This window comes from Bufo gargarizans, chromosome 2 (assembly GCF_014858855.1).
Source record: "Bufo gargarizans isolate SCDJY-AF-19 chromosome 2, ASM1485885v1, whole genome shotgun sequence".
In the NCBI taxonomy this organism is placed as follows: Eukaryota; Metazoa; Chordata; class Amphibia; order Anura; family Bufonidae; genus Bufo; species Bufo gargarizans.
The window spans coordinates 227,565,885-227,584,993 of NC_058081.1; the positions used below are offsets into that span (position 1 = coordinate 227,565,885).

Sequence of the window (19,109 nt, forward strand, 5' to 3'; positions counted from 1 at the left end):
CAGGCCCAGCTCTGCTGCATGCACATTACACACAGGCACAGCTCTGCTGCATGCACATTACACACAGGCACAGTTCTGCTGCATGCACATTACACACAGGCACAGCTCTGCTGCATGCACATTACACACAGGCACAGCTCTGCTGCATGCACATCACACACAGGCCCAGCTCTGCTGCATGCACATTACACACAGGCACAGTTCTGCTGCATGCACATTACACACAGGCCCAGCTCTGCTGCATGCACATTACACACAGGCACAGCTCTGCTGCACACACATCTCTACTGCATGCACATTACACACAGGCCCAGCTCTGCTACACACACAGACACACGCTGCAGCCACTTTAGGTGCACACACAGTAAACTGTTGGGCACGCTTTTCTAAACAATTCCTACAGAAGCAACCAGGCCCTCTTATTGGCTCCTCCCACATCGTCATGATATCACCAAAGGTCCTTTAGCCCTCTTTTCATTACCCTGACGTCTGCCGGGCACGTGACTGGTCACATGGTCGTGACGTCATACAAGGTCCTACGCCTCATTAGAATCTGTCTTGCCTTCTACATGCATGTGACTGATCACATGACCATGACCTCATCCCAGGTCCTTTAACCCTGTATTCTGCATCCTGTGTAGCCTTTGTTTTTCCCCATCACTTCCAGCTATGCTGTGTATCTTCTCCATGGTGAAATGCGTTAGTGTGTCCAGTTAGAGGCTCGTAGCTGCGTCATCTGTGCTCACAGCCGGTCTGCAGCCAGGTACGTGGGAAGTGACCCGTTCTGTCCGGCGCACATGCAGTACATAAGCGCATAGTGGCTGCCATGTAAGAAACTCTGCATGTGTCTATATCAACTTATTACCGATCCACATTAGGTGACCCGCCAGTAGGGGGCAGAGTGTTTACTATTCATTCTAAGGAAAGAATCTACAATGACAGCCCTTCCCCTCTCTGGGTGTAGTAGTCCTTCTGCAGTACAGCACCTCTAGTAAATCTAGAAGTATGGCAGCCTCCTGGAAAATTACACATTGCTGCATCTCTCAGTCCTCCCATACATATGCATGCCTGGCTCGGCCGAGTATGCATATGTCGTGAAGCGGTAAAAGCCACCTCCAGACATCTCTGGTAGTGGCCTATCTCCCTGAAAACAAAAGAATCAGACATTGGAAATGTTAACATCAATTCTAGCATCAGCCTTCAGGGGGAGTATCAATAGGGCAATTTGCCGTCCCCAGTGCCCTGGCATTCGGCTGGTATGAGTCCATGATCTGTCCGCACCGCAAAAAATAGAATATGTTCGGATTGCAGTGCAAAAACGTCCGGTACCCATATATTGCGGACCCGCAGTTTCACAGGCCCGGCCAGCACAGGTTTGTGTGCATGAGCCCTAGGGCTGTATTACATAGCCCGATGTGGCAGACGATTGTCGGGAGGGAAGTGTTCCCTCCCCGGCAATCACCTGCTCGCTAGCGGAGGAGACCGCTGCTATTACATACAGCGGTCTCCTGCACAGCATGGGGAGGAGCGATCGCTATGTCATCATTTGTCCCCATGCTGTCTAGTGTTTTTTTAACATGTCAAAAGATTTGGATTGTTCAATGCACGTTCCTTGGGCAGTCGGCAGCAGTATTACATTGCAAGATGATCGCTAACGAGCGTTCATACGAGCAATCATCTGCCAAAAAATTGTCAGGTGTAATACAGGCTATACACGTTAGATGTTTGACCAGTGTAGCTCTAATGTGTATGGTCTGTTTTAGGGTCCTTTTAATGGGCAGATTTCTGTCCAGTTATGAGAAAGTCAATCGTCGCAACAGCCACATGAACAATTGTATTGTTTTTGCTGCCATTCCTTTACATCAGAGGTTAGCAACCCTTAGAACTCCAACTGCTGTGAAACTACAACTCCCAGCATCCACACTTGCTTAGCCGTTCTTGTAACTCCCATTGAAGTGGAAGGAGGATTCTGAGAGTTGTTGTGCCGGACGTTGCTGGTCCCTGCTTTACTTTATTGCCAGCAGCACATTTCCTGTTTACATGGGAGATGTGCTACCGACAACATGAATTTTTAGGGCCACTATAAAAGAGCCGATCAGCCAAACGCGTGGCACTAACACAATCTCCTTAGAGCCCCAGCCTTAAATTGCGGAATGTTGGAAAGTATTCATATGCGGTCAATAAACTGTGCCCACTTCTGGTTGTCAGTCTAGCGTTCACAGATCATCTTTTATAGAGAACCCATCACCGGGTTTAGCTGCCGTATCTGGGGACAGCATAAAGGAACCATTATAGAAGTATGGCACTTACATGGCAGTATGCAGCTGACATCATGGACAGTGTGAGCCAAGAGCTGTATAACTCAGGGGTCCTCAGTATATCCGTGCTGCTGATTGTCAGCTTTCTCCCCTTTACGCTGGGTTCACACCTAGGCGTTTCTCAAACGCGCGTTTTATGCACGTTTTTTTAATAGTGAACGCGCGTTTGACGCGCGTTTGGGTGATTGACAGCAGTGTTGTCCAAAGAGTCTATGGCCCAAACGCGCGTCAAACGCGCCAAAAAAAGCTCCTGTACTTGTTTGAGCGTCGGGCGTTTTACAGCGCGATCGTACGCGCTGTAAAACGCCCAGGTGTGAACCCTTCCCATAGGGAATCATTGGTTCTTGCCTGTTGTGCGTTTTACAGCGCGTAGGAACGCGCTGTAAAACGCTCAGGTGTGAACCCAGCGTTAGTGTTGATAAGGAGAAAGCTATCAATGAGCTGCGGGTGAGCGCACAGTTCATCAAATACCAAGGACTCATGACCCATTCATTTCTATGGGGCCTAAAAAAAATGCGGACAGAGCATGGATGTCTTCCGTGTGCTGTCTGCATCTATGCAGCCGTATGTCCGTGCACAAAAAAAAGTAGAACATGTCCTATTCTCCATTTTCCAGACAAGAATAGGTATTTTTATAATAGTGCAGGGCGCACAAGACCGGTATCTGTGTTATGCAGATCCGCGGTTTGCGAACCACAAACAGATACAGTCATGTGCATGAGGCCTTATACAGCATTCAGCTCACTCTGTGCCTGATAAACTGGTTCTATGAAAACTACATAGGACAAGTGAGTTACACCCCACAACCATAATCAGGGTCACTATCAGTCCTATATGCTGTCCTCAGATAGTTCAGTATAATCGTCATGACTGATGCCCATTTAAAGGCTATGTACAACTTTGGTGGCTTTTTTATTATTGAATTGTGCTTATTTTGAGCTAAAAATAATTTTTCCAATTGTTTTTTTATTAAAAATGATGAGCCGTTTTCCCTGCACAGCTTTGAGTTTATCTACTTGCAGGATTTATATTTTCTCTCTTTTCTGTCCGCTCCTTATCTTTGCTCTCTGACCTTATAAACGCTCATTAAAGCTCAATTCTTAGAGATAAGGGTTATTAGATGTCAGGTGAAAAGTGAACGTACCAGTCACACAGCTAGAAAAACAGTTAACTCTTTGTGACAAAACAGCTCAATATTTTTTAATAAAGACCAATCGAAAAATAGATTTTTAGCCCAAAATGAGTAATATGCAGTCATCATTTTTTCCCCCCCAAAGGTGTACCTAGCCTTTAAGCAATTGTTCTATCTGGACAAGCCCATATTATGGCTATACCAGTGTCCTAGAGGAGATTCCACCGCACATGGATTCTATAGGTATGGCTACATGGGGGGGAATTTATCAGCAGAAATTCTGCTTTGGATTTTGCTGCATATTTACTTGCAGATTTCAGCCTATACATTGCAGAGGAAATGTGGCACATAAATTGACATGCTGCAGATCTATAATCCCCACCGCAAGTCGAATTACACCGCAGATATTTCTTCAGTGTGTGGATGAGATTTCTTAAAATCCACATTGCTGATCCAACATTCTAGCCCACCCAGAGGAAATCACCAGTATTTTATTGGGGAGGGTCCAAGCTCCCTGCTGGCCAGCAGTTTGAAGAAGATGCTGCTCTCTGGTCAGCGCTGCGACCTCTTCATAGGCCAATGATGTCACATTCAATGGTCACATGGCTTAGGTGCAGCTCAGTCTTATTCAAGTGAATGGGTCTGGGCTGCAATACCAAACACAGCCACTATCCAATGTACAGCACTGTTCTGGGTAAACTGTGAGGAGGCTGCAGTGCTGAGTGGAGTGCTGTGACCTCTTCAAACCGCTATTTGGAGGGGGTGCCAGTAGTCAGACCCCACTGATCAGATATTGATCTCCCTGTACTGAGGACAGGTCATCCATATCAACATTTTAGACAACTCCTTTAAATTTCTGATATCCTTTTTTATGGATCGGTACCCAAAAGTGGACTGCATATTCAGTTTGGAGCAACGCCAATGTTTTATGAAGGGGTTACATTTTACTTACTTCTCTATAAGTCATGCCTATCCTAATACAAGACAATAGGGGTTATTATACAAGGGGGGGGGGGGTATTTTATGCTGGGGAATCCTCTTCATTTATGACTAGGTGCAGACCTCGTCAATAATTGGCCATATCCTCCCCTGGTTTTGATGCAGCAGACTGGAATTGCATGCTCAATTAGATTTATTATCAATATCTGCACCCAAATACTTCTCCACTGTATACTCTGTAGCGACCCATTCAAATATAAGTGGGCATTTACCCCAAAATGTATAACTGTACCTTTATTAACAATGAACCTGATTTGCTTTTTTCTGACACTTTGGCCATTTTATACTAGGGACTGGACATTCTGTACTGTATCTATAACACATCATAGCTTTCTGTCATCTGTGGATATTGATAAAGTGCTAGTTCATCTTCTGGATCATGTATAGACAGTGGAGGATGCCTACTTATTGAAGATCTTCTTTTAGCCAGTGCAGGCCCTAATCAAAGATTGTACTGTCTAACCAGTACAATGCCAGTCCATTGGGCCTGTATGTAAGGAAATCTTCAATGTGAAGTACTTGTAATTGTCAGTATCAGATGGAATTCATTGAGTTAAAGAGGACCTGTCACTGCTCCTGATATGCCTGTTTTATTAGCTTGTCGGGGGGTAATAATTCAATTAAGAATTATTAATTATGGTCATAAAAAAAATTAACCATAAAAAAATAAAATGTATAAAATTTGTCATAAATTCTTAAAATTATGACCTGGTGAATTGTAGACAACTTAATTGATACAATTCACATCTGAGTCCGACTATTTCCTCAGATAAATAAGTTATTTTTCACGTAAGATGACGTTAATGATAAAACATGTAGTTTTGTATTATACAATAATACACACGTATTATAAAAATATGCAGATTTATTGGTTACAATGTTATAAACATATAAGTAAATAAACACAATGATACATGCAAATGAATATATATAGCATTGATATAAAGCATTACAAGCTTAACAATACATGTGAGTGGAAAAAACTTGTCACTTTATAACTAAGCTATTATTAGGTTCGGATATCAAAGTAGGAACATAAGCTATATACATTACTGCTGTTCAGGGAAAACCTCATGATATCAGGACGGGCATGTCTAATCCTAGACATCAATACAGAATGCTAAATACATTCAGCCCCCCCTCTAACCAACTACACATCACATGACTCCCAGAATGGGCAAATCTATTCAAGGATATAACTTAATAGAGATAACTGTATCCTTCCACCCCATCCTGGACTATTTTCACACATATAACTTTGGTAAGACCATTAAGACAAATAACAGGGATCTAGGATCTTTGCTCATATCTTAAATGGGAAGGACTTGAAACAAGTCTTTCCTGTGGGAATCCATCATTTAGCTTGGTGAAGAATGTTCTATCAATAAATATATATATATATATATATATATATATATATATATATGCAATTATTTAATGCTTTGCTAGATTATGAGTCTTGATTCTTCTGCAGGTAGAATGAAGCCTCACAATATCCTAAAACTACATCTTAATATGGAGATGATCAATTAATTTAATTATTTATTTATTTATTTGCCAATCTAGATGGTATAAATTAACCCACACTATTAAATTAGTCTTAATGAAATGAAATATCATTTTCTGTGTCTCTTACCAAGTCCTAGTAGAAATCTCACTTCTGCTCCTAGGAAAGTTGGGTGGTCCATCATAGCACATCTCACCATGGCTTTCATCTTGATAGACCCCTCTAAACAGCTTAACTTCTCTTTCCTCTCTTTCTCCTCCTCTTTCTTGTGTGTCTCTGTTTCCCCCTGTGTATGGTTTATGATCACAAACTTATCAGTTAGACACACCTTCCTAGTTTGGAACTTTCCAATCATAGTCGGATGGGCGTGACCATTGATAAAAAATGTGACATCGTAACCTTACCCAGAATGCACTTTTGCTATTGTTGTAATGTCACCTACTCATACCTAGGTGGCACTGCCGTGTAAGCTATTTGCATCATAGTATAAAGGGTTAACTTATGTAAGTCTGAATAATCGTATTATATACATTTTGACCTTTAAAGGCTTTAATTCAAATCTATAGGGATTAATTCTGACACTTGTAGCAATTAGAGACTTATGCTAAGGACTAAGGCTCATTAAATGAATACATACATATTATATATTTTTCTTCATTAATAAATGCCTAATTGTATAGGTAATTATCACCAGCTGCATAGAGCTTATCTTTATCTCCCGTCATAAATTTAAAAGTAGACAAGGAGGATTCTTCTCAGACTGGTACATTCATGAGAAGAATAACACTGAAGAGTAGAAACCTTTGTACGACCTTACTTTGGCCTACTCAAGACATACAAAATTGTAACTATAGTCTAGCATGGCTCTTAAAGGCAATGCACATTCATCTTGACTAGAATGAATTGGCTATCGATGTATTTACCTATGAAAAGGCACAACAAGCTTCATGCATTCCCTGTGTAATAATTCTGGAGCATCTATTCTTATGGCTCTATGTTGTGCCATTCCTCTATTATTTCTACTAGAAGTTATGAATGAATTGCTAGCAGTCTGCAGTAAGGGTACAGAGGAGAGGTAACCAGTTGGGGGGGGGGGGTGTACCTGCACCGACTCACTCTATCCAATCAGTGCTGCCATTGTCACGCTGTGTAGGTAACACCCCAACTGGTTACCCCCTCTGTACCCTTACTGCAGACTGCTGGAAATTAATTCATAACTTCTAGTATAAATAATAAAGGGATGGCACAACATAGAGCCATAAGAATAGATGCTCCAGAATTATTACATTGTAGAAGTACTGCACCCTTTAAATCTGAATGAGATTTTTTGTGTTCTTATTGTCAGGCCAGCAAATTGATTGCAGGTGCGATGAACAAGGACCTGGTGCAAGTGAATGGAGAGCTCTTAACCTATAGCCTGGAGATTATCTGTCTACTTACAGGAGAGGTGAGTCTTTATGGTGATAAGTGGGTCATTCAAATTGATTTATCAACTAAAACTGGCCAAACACATAAAAACTATCTCCCTTGAGTTACTCCCATACTTATGCAGGCTCAGCTTTGCCTAGCAAGTATTTGTTGTGAATGGGAGAGGGGAGAAAGCTACTGTGTGTGGCTTATCAACTTGAGAACTAAAGGATTGGATATGTTGAAATCCAACATGCTCAATCCTTCTCGCTCCTAAAAACTGCCATTAAGCTGCCCCCATACACAATAGATTGTTGACAGAAATTGTCGTGTTTGGCCAGCATACACCTTGTGTGCATGACCAGCTTACAAGGCCGGTATTTCTGACAGTTTTTTGTGACTTAGCTGTCATTGTTCATGAACTCTGCTAGTTTGGTTCAATGTTTTTTTTTTGTGATTGCTTCTTTTTCATTTAGGATTATACAATTGTGAAGAAAAATGGAGATTCAGTTACCGGAGGTGACCCTCCTGCATCAGAAATGTCTTCTACCAGTGTGGTAATACCAGAAATAAACCTTGACCACCAGATGATGAAGAATATGTTACATTTAGCCAACAAAATAATCCAAGTAGTTAAAGAAGAGGTGAGGACGTTACTATATTTACAAAAGTTGCTATATACCTTCACAACTTATAGCCAAGGTGGCCATACACTTTAGAGTACAAGTTTTTCCGGCAGCTCTTCCTGCCACCTTTCGCATACACATGCCCTCCTGGCTTGGCCGAGTGTCCATGTGTTCTCAAGCTTCTCTTCCATCAGAACAAAGGACTGGGCATGTTGAAGTCCGACTTTCCTGACCCTTCTTTGCCCTAACTGCTTTCAGGAAAAGTAAGGACACTTCCATGTACTTTAGATGACTGGTCGGTCCTTTGATAAATCCTCCAATGTGTATGGCCACCTATAATCATTTTGTTATCGCATGAAAAAATTTCACATACGTAATAAAAAAAAAACTGGGTTTCAGTTAATTTTTTGTGTATGTGTTTCTGAACTACTGTATGCTGAAGCTGACTTGTGTGTAACTGGTGCACATAAGGCTAGTTTTACACTAGTGTTAAAACTATCCTGCCGACCGTTCCAGCACAGTCAGATACTGCCTTTCCCCATTGACTATAATGGGACCAGATGTTTCCAACATGAGTGCCGGGATTCTGCCGGACATACCCTGGAGTAAGCACCATTTTTTTCCAGCCAAATCCTTCCATGAATGCATGAAACAGACCAGATTCCCCCTGGGTCCCATTATCCCTTAAAGAACAGGCCTATTTTCATTTTTCCTCCTTACATTCTAGTAGCCATAACTTTTTTATTTTTTTGCGGGGCAAGATGCATTTTTTTTAATGCCACCATTTATTTTACCATGTTTTGTACTAGAAAATGGGGAAAAAAAATTTGTGGGGTAAAATTGAAAAAAAAAACAACAACACAATTCTGCCAAGGTTTTTGGGGTTTTAACATCACAGCGTTTTACTGTGTGCTAAAAATGACATGATATCCAGCTCGATACAATTACGGTAATACCAAACTTGTATAGTTTTTATTTTATTTTTTAGGAGGCTAAAACCGGGGATCTTTTAATCCCTTGTCCTATTCACCCTAATAGAGATCTATTAGGGTGAATAGGATTCTGACACTGTCCCTGCTGTGTGTCGCTTCAACAGCGTTCAGGCTGCCATGGTAACCGATCGGAGCCCTCTCAGTGAAATCGCGAGCTACAATCTTCTACCTTACAGTTGCTGCAATTGGTGTTCATCAGCATCTAAGGGGTTAAATGGCAGGGATCGGCACAATGCCCGTTCCCTGTCATTGCAGCCGGGTGTCTGCTGTATGATACAGCCAGCACCTGACGCATATGGAGAGGGCTCACCTCAGAAGCCCACTCCATACAATTGTGGGTGCATAATGCTGTACATGTACGGCTTTATGCATTCAGGGGTTATAGTCAATGGGGTCTGGCACTACTCCGGACAACCTGCTGGATAGTTTTAATGCTTGTGTGCAACTAGCCTTAATAAAAGAAAAAGGGCAGGGAACCTTACTCTTATTTTTTGTATATGTATTTCTGCATGTGTGTCTTTTACTCCTGGGAGTTTCTTGAGGCTGGAATTGTTCTTTCTCTCAATAGTTCTGTGGAACTTCAGGATTCTTAGAAGGTGGCCGTGAGGGTGAGTGTTATGCCACAGAATACTATGTTTGAAGCTAAGGTTCCTGGCGTACACTCAATACCACTATACTCTTATGTTTCTTTACTGCAGGCAATAACCTTCAAGAGGATAGCAGTCAGATCTCAGAGCATTTGACTAATTTAGTAAATCTGGTGAACAAGATGACCAAAGACAAGAGTCAGGTGATTGGAAAGATCTCAAATCATACTCTGGAACTTATCTACCTTCTGATTGGAGAGGTGAGCAGATAGGGAAAGAAGGTATGTACTACTGCAGACCACGTCATGCAAGAAAATGCTGCAGATCTGACGATGTAATTTCAAACGTGTTGTGCCTCTAGTGATGTGTATAGTGGACATGGCTTGAAGTTATTATAGTGTCTTATGTTATAATAGTAAAAAAGCCAAGGGTTGCCTCAAGTTTTCATACACTTTCATACTCTTACTAAGAAAGAAAAGCCACAGCCGTATGTTAACTATCAGGCCATAAATGTATCATTCGCTGTGATTTCATGTACCTGTTCATGTATTAGGGGGTCCTTAGCTGGGGAGCTTTATAGCCCATAAAGAAAGGGATAGCCTCTAACCATTAAATGCTTCCTGCTGTTATGTGACTTTTTCTTTCATACCAGTGAGTTATTACTTTTCTCCCCTGTTTAGGAGTATATTGTTGTAAAAAAGTATAATGATACCTCAACTGATAAAAGTTCATCCACTGTGTCTGAAGAAGATCCTAAGATCTGCGAAAGAAGCAAAGCAAAGAAGGTCTTAGTACTCGCCAATAAGATAATACAAATTCTAGCTGAGCAGGTAGGAGTCTTGTGTTGCACAGAAGTATGGAGATTTGTCTGTATCCAAGCTGTTTCCATTCAGGTGAATAAGTTAATTGCAGCAGCAGTCAGGCATGGCCACTACACAGTAGACAAATCTATGTAGTCTCAGTGCCTGGTTCCGATACTGGAGCTAGGCAGAACAGCTGATCTGTTATTAAAGGAGTGGTGCAGGCAGTCTATATTGATTACCTATCCTCAGGATAAGTCATCAATATCTGATCAACAGGGGTCCAAAACCTGGCACCCCCAATGTGAAGAGGAGGTAGCACTACATGCGAGTGCTGCTTCCTCTACATTACACTGCGTATCGTCTGCCTTGTAACATTGGCATAGTGTAATTACAAGTAATCGCTCCATTCAAGTGAACTATAATGAGTGTTTATTAGTGTCAGAGAGCAGAGATAAGAAGTCTGTCTACTCCTCAGATGACGGAAAAGACAAAAAAATCCAAAGGGTGCTACTACAGCATGTCAGCTCTGTACACAAAAAAGGATTCCATATTTTTTAATAAAGAACAATTGAAAAAAAGATTTTTAGCTTGAAATAAGTACAATGCAATAATAAAGAAAAGATTGCCCCCCAAATTGTACATAGTCATTAAAGAAAGCAATTCCATAAATGTTTAGATAATTTTAAAACATACATTTGTATTCAAATAGTATTTGCCTACAGACAAATTGCTTTTTTTTTTTTTATCTCATGATATTTTTATTTTTTTTCATTTAGATACCTATAAAACATGAAGATATTGAAGTATATTCTACCGTGAAGGAGTATTTAAAAGGCTATAGAGAGTTTATTGAAGATGTGATATTGGACAATGATCAAAGCCCACAGGCACCTGGTAAGAGGACATTTTATCTCAGCTGCCTCAAGCACGTGTAGGTTAAAGAGTTATTCCCACAAATGTAAAACAAATTTTTAAAACTCTTTTACTCACTTATCTGGTGGGCTTGCTTGAGCTTCTACGGGTGAGCAGAAACTCATCAAGCTCCTGCATCTCCCAGGATGCATTGCAGTTAGCTGTTAGAAACCCCTTCCTCCCCTCCCCATACAAATTGTCCCTCCTATGTATCCTCAGAGATACATATGTTATGTTATGCCCCCACAATTTCCTTCTCCACTGTCTAGCGAGAGAGAGATAGCTATATATCAATTTGGATTTAGTAGTAGGAATGAATGAATGAACAAAAGATGTCTGAGCCGCTTCACCTGCCTCTCTATGGGATCATAGGGCTGGATTTTGATGCAGAAGGTAGGCCAGAAGAATGAAGAACATGGGGTGCTACCAGAAAAGAAAACATAACATGCCTAGAAAACATATTAACTTATATGCCACTTTTTGCCATATTAAAGTCGCAGATTTTAATGCACAGCATTTTTGTTGCAAAATGTGCAACTTTTTCCTCCTCACACCACTTTTCCAGATCCTGAGAAAAGGGGATGTGGCATGGGTGGGGAAGCATGCCAGCCAGCAAGCCCAGCTCACTTATCATTTTCCACACCAGTTTTTGGCGTGGAAAATGTCTTAAATCTATGCCAGCAAGGGAGCTGGTGTAGATTTAAGTCTGTCTCGCAGCCTGCTGGAGGAAGTGCCAAACTTATGTAGAGGCCTGCTCCTCTCTCAAGTCTTTTGCAGCCTCTAATAGGTTTTCCTCCAGGATTGCCCTGTATTTAGCTTCATCCATCTTTGCATCTACTGTGAGCAGTTTCCCTGTCCCTGCTGAAGAAAAGCATCCCCACAGCATGATGCTACCACCACCATGTTTCACGGTGGGGATGGTGTGTTCAGGATTATGTGCAGTGTTAGTTTTCTGCCACACATAGCGTTTTGCATTTAGACCAAAAAAATTGTTTGCTCTTATCTGACCAGAGCACCTTCTTCCACATGTTTGCTGTGTCCCCTACTTGGCTTGTGCAAACAGGACTTCTTATGATTCACACTGAAGGCATCAAAACTATTAATTAACACATGTGGAATTATATACATAAAAAAAAAGTGTGAAACAACTGAAAATATGTCATAGTCTAGGTTCTTCAAAGTAGCCACCTTTTGCTTTGATTACTGCTTTGCACACTCTTGGCATTCTCTTGATGAGCTTTAAGAGGTAGTCACCTGAAATGGTCTTCCAACAGTCTTGAAGGAGTTTCCAGAGATGCTTACCACTTGTTGGCCCTTTTGCCTTCACTCTGCGGTCCAGCTCACCCCAAACCATCTCGATTGGGTTCAGGTCCGGTGACTGTGGAGGCCAGGTCATCTGGCGCAGCACCACATCACTCTCCTTCATGGTCAAATAGCCCTTACACAGCCTGGAGGTGTGTTTGGGGTCATTGTCCTGTTGAAAAATAAATGATGGTCCAACTAAACACAAACTGGATGGAATAGCATGCCACTGCAAGATGCTGTGGTAGCCATGCTGGTTCAGTATGCCTTCAATTTTGAAAAAAATCCCCAACAGTGTCACCAGCAAAGCACCTCCACACCATCACACCTCCTCCTCCATGCTTCACGGTGGGAACCAGGCATGTAGAGTCCATCCGTTCACCTTTTCTGCGTCGCACAAAGACACGGTGGTTGGAACCAAAGATCTCAAATTTGGACTCATCAGACCAAAGCACAGATTTCCACTGGTCTAATGTCCATTCCTTGTGTTCTTTAGCCCAAACAAGTCTCTTCTGCTTGTTGCCTGTCCTTAGCAGTGGTTTCCTAGCAGATATTCTACCATGAAGGACCTGATTCACACAGTCTCCTCTTAACAGTTGTTCTAGAGATGTGTCTGCTGCTAGAACTCTGTGTGGTATTGACCTGGTCTCTAATCTGAGCTGCTGTTAATCTGCGATTTCTGAGGCTGGTGACTCGGATGAACTTATCCCCTGCAGCAGAGGTGACTCTTGGTCTTCCTTTCCTGGGGCGGTCCGCATGTGAGCCAGTTTCTTTGTAGTGCTTGATGGATTTTGTGACTGCACTTGGGGACACTTTCAAAGTTTTCCCAATTTTTCGGACTGACTGACCTTCATTTCTTAAAGTAATGATGGCCACTCGTTTTTCTTTACTTAGCTGCTTTTCTCTTGCCATAATACAAATTCTAACAGTCTATTTAGTAGGACTATCAGCTGTGTATCCACCTGACTTCTCCCCAACGCAACTGATGGTCCCAACCCCATTTATAAGGCAAGAAATCCCACTTATTAAACCTGACAGGGCACACCTGTGAAGTCAAAACCATTTCAGGTGACTACCTCTTGAAGCTCATCAAGAGAATGCCAAGAGTGTGCAAAGCAGTAATCAAAGCAAAAGGTGGCTACTTTGAAGAACCTAGAATATGACATATTTTCAGTTGTTTCACACTTTTTTGTTATGTATATAATTCCACATGTGTTAATTCATAGTTTTGATGCCTTCAGTGTGAATCTACAATTTTCATAGTCATGAAAATAAAGAAAACTCTTTGAATGAGAAGGTGTGTCCAAACTTTTGGTCTGTACTGTATATATGTATATATAATCTGTAAGTGCACTGGACAGCACTCTTTAACCTGAGCCACAAGATATCTTTATTCTTTAGAGATACATTGATGTGTTCATTACAGACATTTTACTCAAATTAGTGAACAATTTGTATATTTAAAAGCTGTGAAATGCCACAGTTACTGTTGTTACTGCAGTGGATTTTAGTTTTTAGTGGTTTGTTTTCTTGTTATTTTAAACAGATAAGTCGAACATCAAAAACAGTCTTGATGAACTTCACATCGAATCCACAGGTGTAGATTGTATTAAAGAAGAAAGCACATCTATCAGATCTGACCTTAACGCTAATTTCCCAACACAAGCTAAAATAAGCAAGAGAAAGAGTAAGCCTGTGAGACTTTTATATACAGAATTTAATGCTCGGAAAGAGAAAAATGTTCATTTTCATACATGCAAAAAACAGGAGCCTTGTTATGAACCATCTCTTCTCAATGACGATAAGCAAATAGGCTGTAGCATGCAGAAAGATAGTGACGTAAACTTAAGTTCAACTGACTTTGATAACTCCTACAAATGCATCAATGTTTTATCAGACCTTTCATCTCATGAGAGTAAACAGACAAAAGATGTAATGAAAGCCATTGTAAAAGAAGAGGACATAAGAGGCTTCCCTGAAGATGGTGAAATTAGACAATCGGAACTTTGCACAAGTCCTACACAAGGGAAGCCGTATGTATGTCTCCTTTGTGGGAAGAACTTTACAAAAAAGTCACATCTTGTAACACATCGTCGAGTTCACACTGGAGAGAAACCATATGCCTGTCATGATTGTGGAAAGCGCTTCACCAGCAACTCAACTCTTGTTGACCATCAACGAATTCACAGAGGAGAGAAGCCTTTTGTCTGCTCAGATTGTGGAAAAAGTTTCACAAAGAACTCCAATCTCATTGACCATCAGAGGACTCACACAGGAGAGAAACCTTTTGGCTGCACAACATGTGGAAAAAGTTTTGCCCGAAGCTCAAACTTAGTGGAGCACCAGAAAATACATACAGGAGAGAAGTCATTTGTGTGTTCTGAATGCGGAAAAGGCTTCTCCAGGAGTTCAAGTCTCGCTGAACACCAGAAGATTCATACAGGAGGAGAGTCTTATATATGCTCCGAATGTGGGCAGTGTTTTACAAAGAACTCCAGTCTGGTTAGACACCAGAGCATACACACGGGAGAGAAACCATTTATATGTTTCGAGTGTGGAAAAAGCTTCTCGAACAGTTCAAATCTTGTTAGACATCAAATAACGCACACTGGAGAGAAACCATTTACGTGTCCCGTTTGTGGACGGAATTTCAATCAGAACTCCAATCTTATTTCTCATCAGAAAACTCACAGAGTAAAGACAGAAATAAAGTGAACTGGTGTATGACCTACATAGTAGTAAAACGGAACCTGATATGTTTTATTTCCATAAAACAAGTATGTCTTTTATTTCCAATGTAAACAGAGCTTTACATAAACTGTGTAATATCTTGAGATAAGATTGGAACCTCTTCACTTTTCCACGTTACGTTGAAGAAATGAGATGTTAATTGCTCACATTTGAGCATGTTTCACAAGTATTGAAATCGGTCAAGTTTAGCTTTTAGCTTCTGTATAATCACGTTGCTAGTGATCCTGTGCTTTGCTGTGTCTTTGCTTATAATGGTAATGTGCCAAATGGCTCCTATTATGTCTATTTATTCTGGCAGGGTGGCTTGATGTAGGGATAATCTACCACCACTCTTTCAGGTGGTGAATGATGAAACGCTGCTGGCATGCTACTAAAGTACCTGCTGATTGTTTTGGCATTTCAATGCTAAGATAATATTTGCTTTTGATGGTTGGATATGTGTAAAAATAGTTAGGTAAATTCCAGTTTTATAATCTTATGCAAATTTTGCACTTTCAAATCTACCTAAGGGCTCTTTCACACTTGCGTTGTCCGGATCCGGCGTGTACTCCATTTGCCGGAATTACACGCCGGATCCGGAAAAACGCAAGTGAACTGAAAGCATTTGAAGACGGATCAGTCTTCAAAATTCGTTCAGTGTTACTGTGGCAGCCAGGACGCTATTAAAGTCCTGGTTGCCATAGTAGTAGTGGGGAGCGGGGGAGCGGTATACTTACAGTCCGTGCGGCTCCCGGGGCGCTCCAGAGTGACGTCAGAGCGCCCCATGCGCATGGATGACGTGCCATGCGATCACGTGATCCATGCGCGTGGGGCGCTCTGACATCACTCTGAATGAAGCGCCCTGGGAGCCACACGGACGGTAAGTATACTGCTCCCCACTACACTTTACCATGGCAAACAGGACTTGGCAGCCATGGTAACCATTCAGAAAAAGCTAAACGTCGGATCCGGTAATGCGCCGAAACAACGTTTAGCTTAAGGCCGGATCCGGATTAATGCCTTTCAATGGGCATTAATTCCGGATCCGGCCTTGTGGCAAGTGTTCTGGATTTTTGGCCGGAGCTGCTGTATTTTCTCCAGCCAAAAAACGTTCCGGTCCTGAACTGAAGACCTCCTGATGCATCCTGAACGGATTTCACTCCATTCAGAATGCATGGGGATAATCCTGATCAGGATTCTTCCGGCATAGAGCACCGACGACGGAACTCTATGCTGGAAGAAAAGAACGCAAGTGTGAAAGAGCCCTAACCGTGATGCTTGTCACTGCTATGTGTTCAGCCTATTACAATATACATACTGCAGAAATTCTGTATCTTCAGTACTATTACATCTTCATGGAGGTTGGTTTTCACTTCATATTATTTTAAAAGTAAGGCTAGTTTTAACACCTGCACTAAAGTTGTCTGCCAGAGTTGACCATATCCGTGCCAGATACTGTGGTTTACTGCCAGACTCCTTTGACTGTAATAGTACTCACTGAGGATTTGGCTGGTTCCCGGCATGAGCACCAGGTTTTTGCATGCACCAGTTTTTGTTCAGCGGTCTGCATATAGATAGACTGCTGGCAGTGCACAAAATAAAAAACTTCCACCAAAGTCTTACATATCATTGACATTGCAACGATAGGAATTTGAGTAAATCTGGTACCTAACTAGAAATTGGAATAAAACCATGACTTGTTTCAGCCAATAAGACAGAATTCATTGATGAACAGATGGCAGTTTGTAATCTAAAGGTATAGCCACACAGGTCAGATATTTTCTGAATTATACATGGCAAGTCTGCAGAAGCAACAGAGTGGATGTGTTTGTTTGTTTTTTTAAATCACCTACCATATACTGCGAAAATTTTCTGCAAAGAAAACCGCAGATAATTTTCCCCAGCATGTCAATTTATATTCCAGATATATACAGCAGATTTTTACCCTTTGCAAAGTCTGACGCAAAATCCATACCAAAATACGTCTTGTGTTGATGTATCCTCAAGCTAGGGTTGGAAACAAATCATTTACAGTTCCTCAGCGGGTTTTGTGTAAATGCCGCTAAATCATTGTTGATTCGTTACGTTTTGCAGCCTTATGTAGCATACTTTGTGTTTAAGTTCACCAGTTTAAAGATCTCTGCTTCCAATAGGGACCTTTTGGCAATCCTGCACCTCCTGGCACATCATACCCAGAGCTTGGCTGTGTGCCACTATTTCATCATTTGGTATAGCGCTGCTACTTCCATCAGCACCGTTAGGGCTCATGCACGTGAACCTATTTTGTTTCCATGTCCATTCCATTTTTTTTGTGGCCAGTATGCGGAACCATTCATACAGAAATTACTCAGTGTGCATTCCGTTTCCGTATGTCCGCATGTCCGTTCAGCACAAAAATAGGAAATGTCCTATTATTGTCCATGTAACGGACAAGGATAGGACTGTTCTATTATGGGAAAGCTGTTCCGTTCCTCTAAATGCATAATGCACACGGATGTCATCCGTATTTTTTGCAGATCCGTGTTTTTTGGATTGCAAAGCCCTTATTCTCTCAGCTGAGTTTGCTAAAGCTCTAGTGTAAGTAACTCTGAAGTGTAGAAAAATAGAGGCTCCAGCACTCGTGGTAAAGTTTTGTAGGTCCCGGTCTTTATTAGACCAAAATTGTATAAGCATATACAGTGGCACCCCTCTTCATTCTCCCAGATTTACGCGTTTCGAACTATACAGTTCTTAGAAGACTAAGAACTGTATAGTTCGAAACGCGTAAATCTGGGAAAGTGAAGAGGGGTGCCACTGTATATGCTTATACAATTTTGGTGTAATAAAGACCGGGACCTACACAACTTTACCACGAGTGCTGGAGCCTCTATTTTTCTACACTTCATGATGTCTGGACTGGCTTGGGTCTGCTCCGTGCACAGAGTCACAGGATGAAATTGGGTGAGCTGGACAACTTACTATTTCTACTGTAGGTAACTCTGTCTGCTACATACAGTATGGGAGGTAAAACCTGCCAAAATGAAATTGAAAATTTGAATTAAAATAACGTTTTAACATTTTAATTTCATCTAGTGTCTGCAAAATGCATGCCAAAATTAAAAGAAAATAAAATTTTTCCATTTTTGAATTTTCTTTTCCAACTCCAGTGTGGGTCATTAGTGCCAAAAAATTTATGTACAAATAAATGGCCTTTTTCACTTAAAATTTTCACTTTGTCAATTAATTCTCCTCTTCCTATAGTGGGTTTTTCGTGTCAGAATTATAAATCAAATGAAAACACCATGTAGAAGCTGAAAATGGTAGATTGAGATTTCAATTTCATCTCTTGTAGGCATTTTCCCTGCCAAAAGTCAAATGAAAAAGAAAGCCCTTTCGAATTTTCATTTTAACCTTGCTCTAACATTCAGATTCATTTAAATGAGCAGTAGAGGGCGTGGTGCAGCATGCAAATATTTATTTAAAGCGGACCTTTCACCATTCCTGACATGTCTGTTTTAATACCTTCATGCATTCCCCGTGTAACAATTCTGGAGCATCTATCCTTATGACTGTTGTGCCATTCCTCTATTATTTCTACTGTAGCCTTCAGTAAGGGTACAGGGGGGAGGTAACCAGTTGGGGGGGGGGGGTGTCCCTGCACAGTCTGACAATGGCAGCACTGATTGGATAGGGTCAGTCTGTGCAGGAACCCCCCCCCCCCCCCCAACCTGGTTACCCCCTCTGTACCCTTACTGAAGGCTAATAGCAATTCATTCATAACTTCTAGTAGAAATAGAGGATTAGTACAACATAGA

At 41.4% G+C, this 19,109-nt stretch overlaps 1 protein-coding gene across 1 annotated transcript; it reads left to right on the plus strand.

Moving 5' to 3' along the window:
* The first annotated feature begins 588 nt into the window (after window positions 1-588).
* Window positions 589-15,934, plus strand: LOC122925387 (zinc finger protein 572-like). Its single transcript, XM_044276746.1, has 8 exons — window positions 589-763; window positions 7,302-7,403; window positions 7,840-8,007; window positions 9,550-9,589; window positions 9,680-9,828; window positions 10,249-10,398; window positions 11,148-11,265; window positions 14,132-15,934. The coding sequence occupies exons 2-8, from the start codon at window positions 7,326-7,328 to the stop codon at window positions 15,298-15,300; spliced, it is 1,872 nt and encodes a 623-aa protein (XP_044132681.1). The 5' UTR covers window positions 589-763; window positions 7,302-7,325; the 3' UTR covers window positions 15,301-15,934.
* The last annotated feature ends 3,175 nt before the right edge of the window (window positions 15,935-19,109 follow it).

Coding starts and splice junctions, on each gene's coding strand:
- LOC122925387 (XM_044276746.1), top strand. CDS start 7,326: ATGAACAAGGACCTGGTGCAAGTGAATGGAGAGCTCTTAACCTATAGC. Junction 7,404..7,839: donor TCTGTCTACTTACAGGAGAG/GTGAGTCTTTAT, acceptor TTTTTCATTTAG/GATTATACAATTGTGAAGAA. Junction 10,399..11,147: donor TACAAATTCTAGCTGAGCAG/GTAGGAGTCTTG, acceptor TTTTTCATTTAG/ATACCTATAAAACATGAAGA.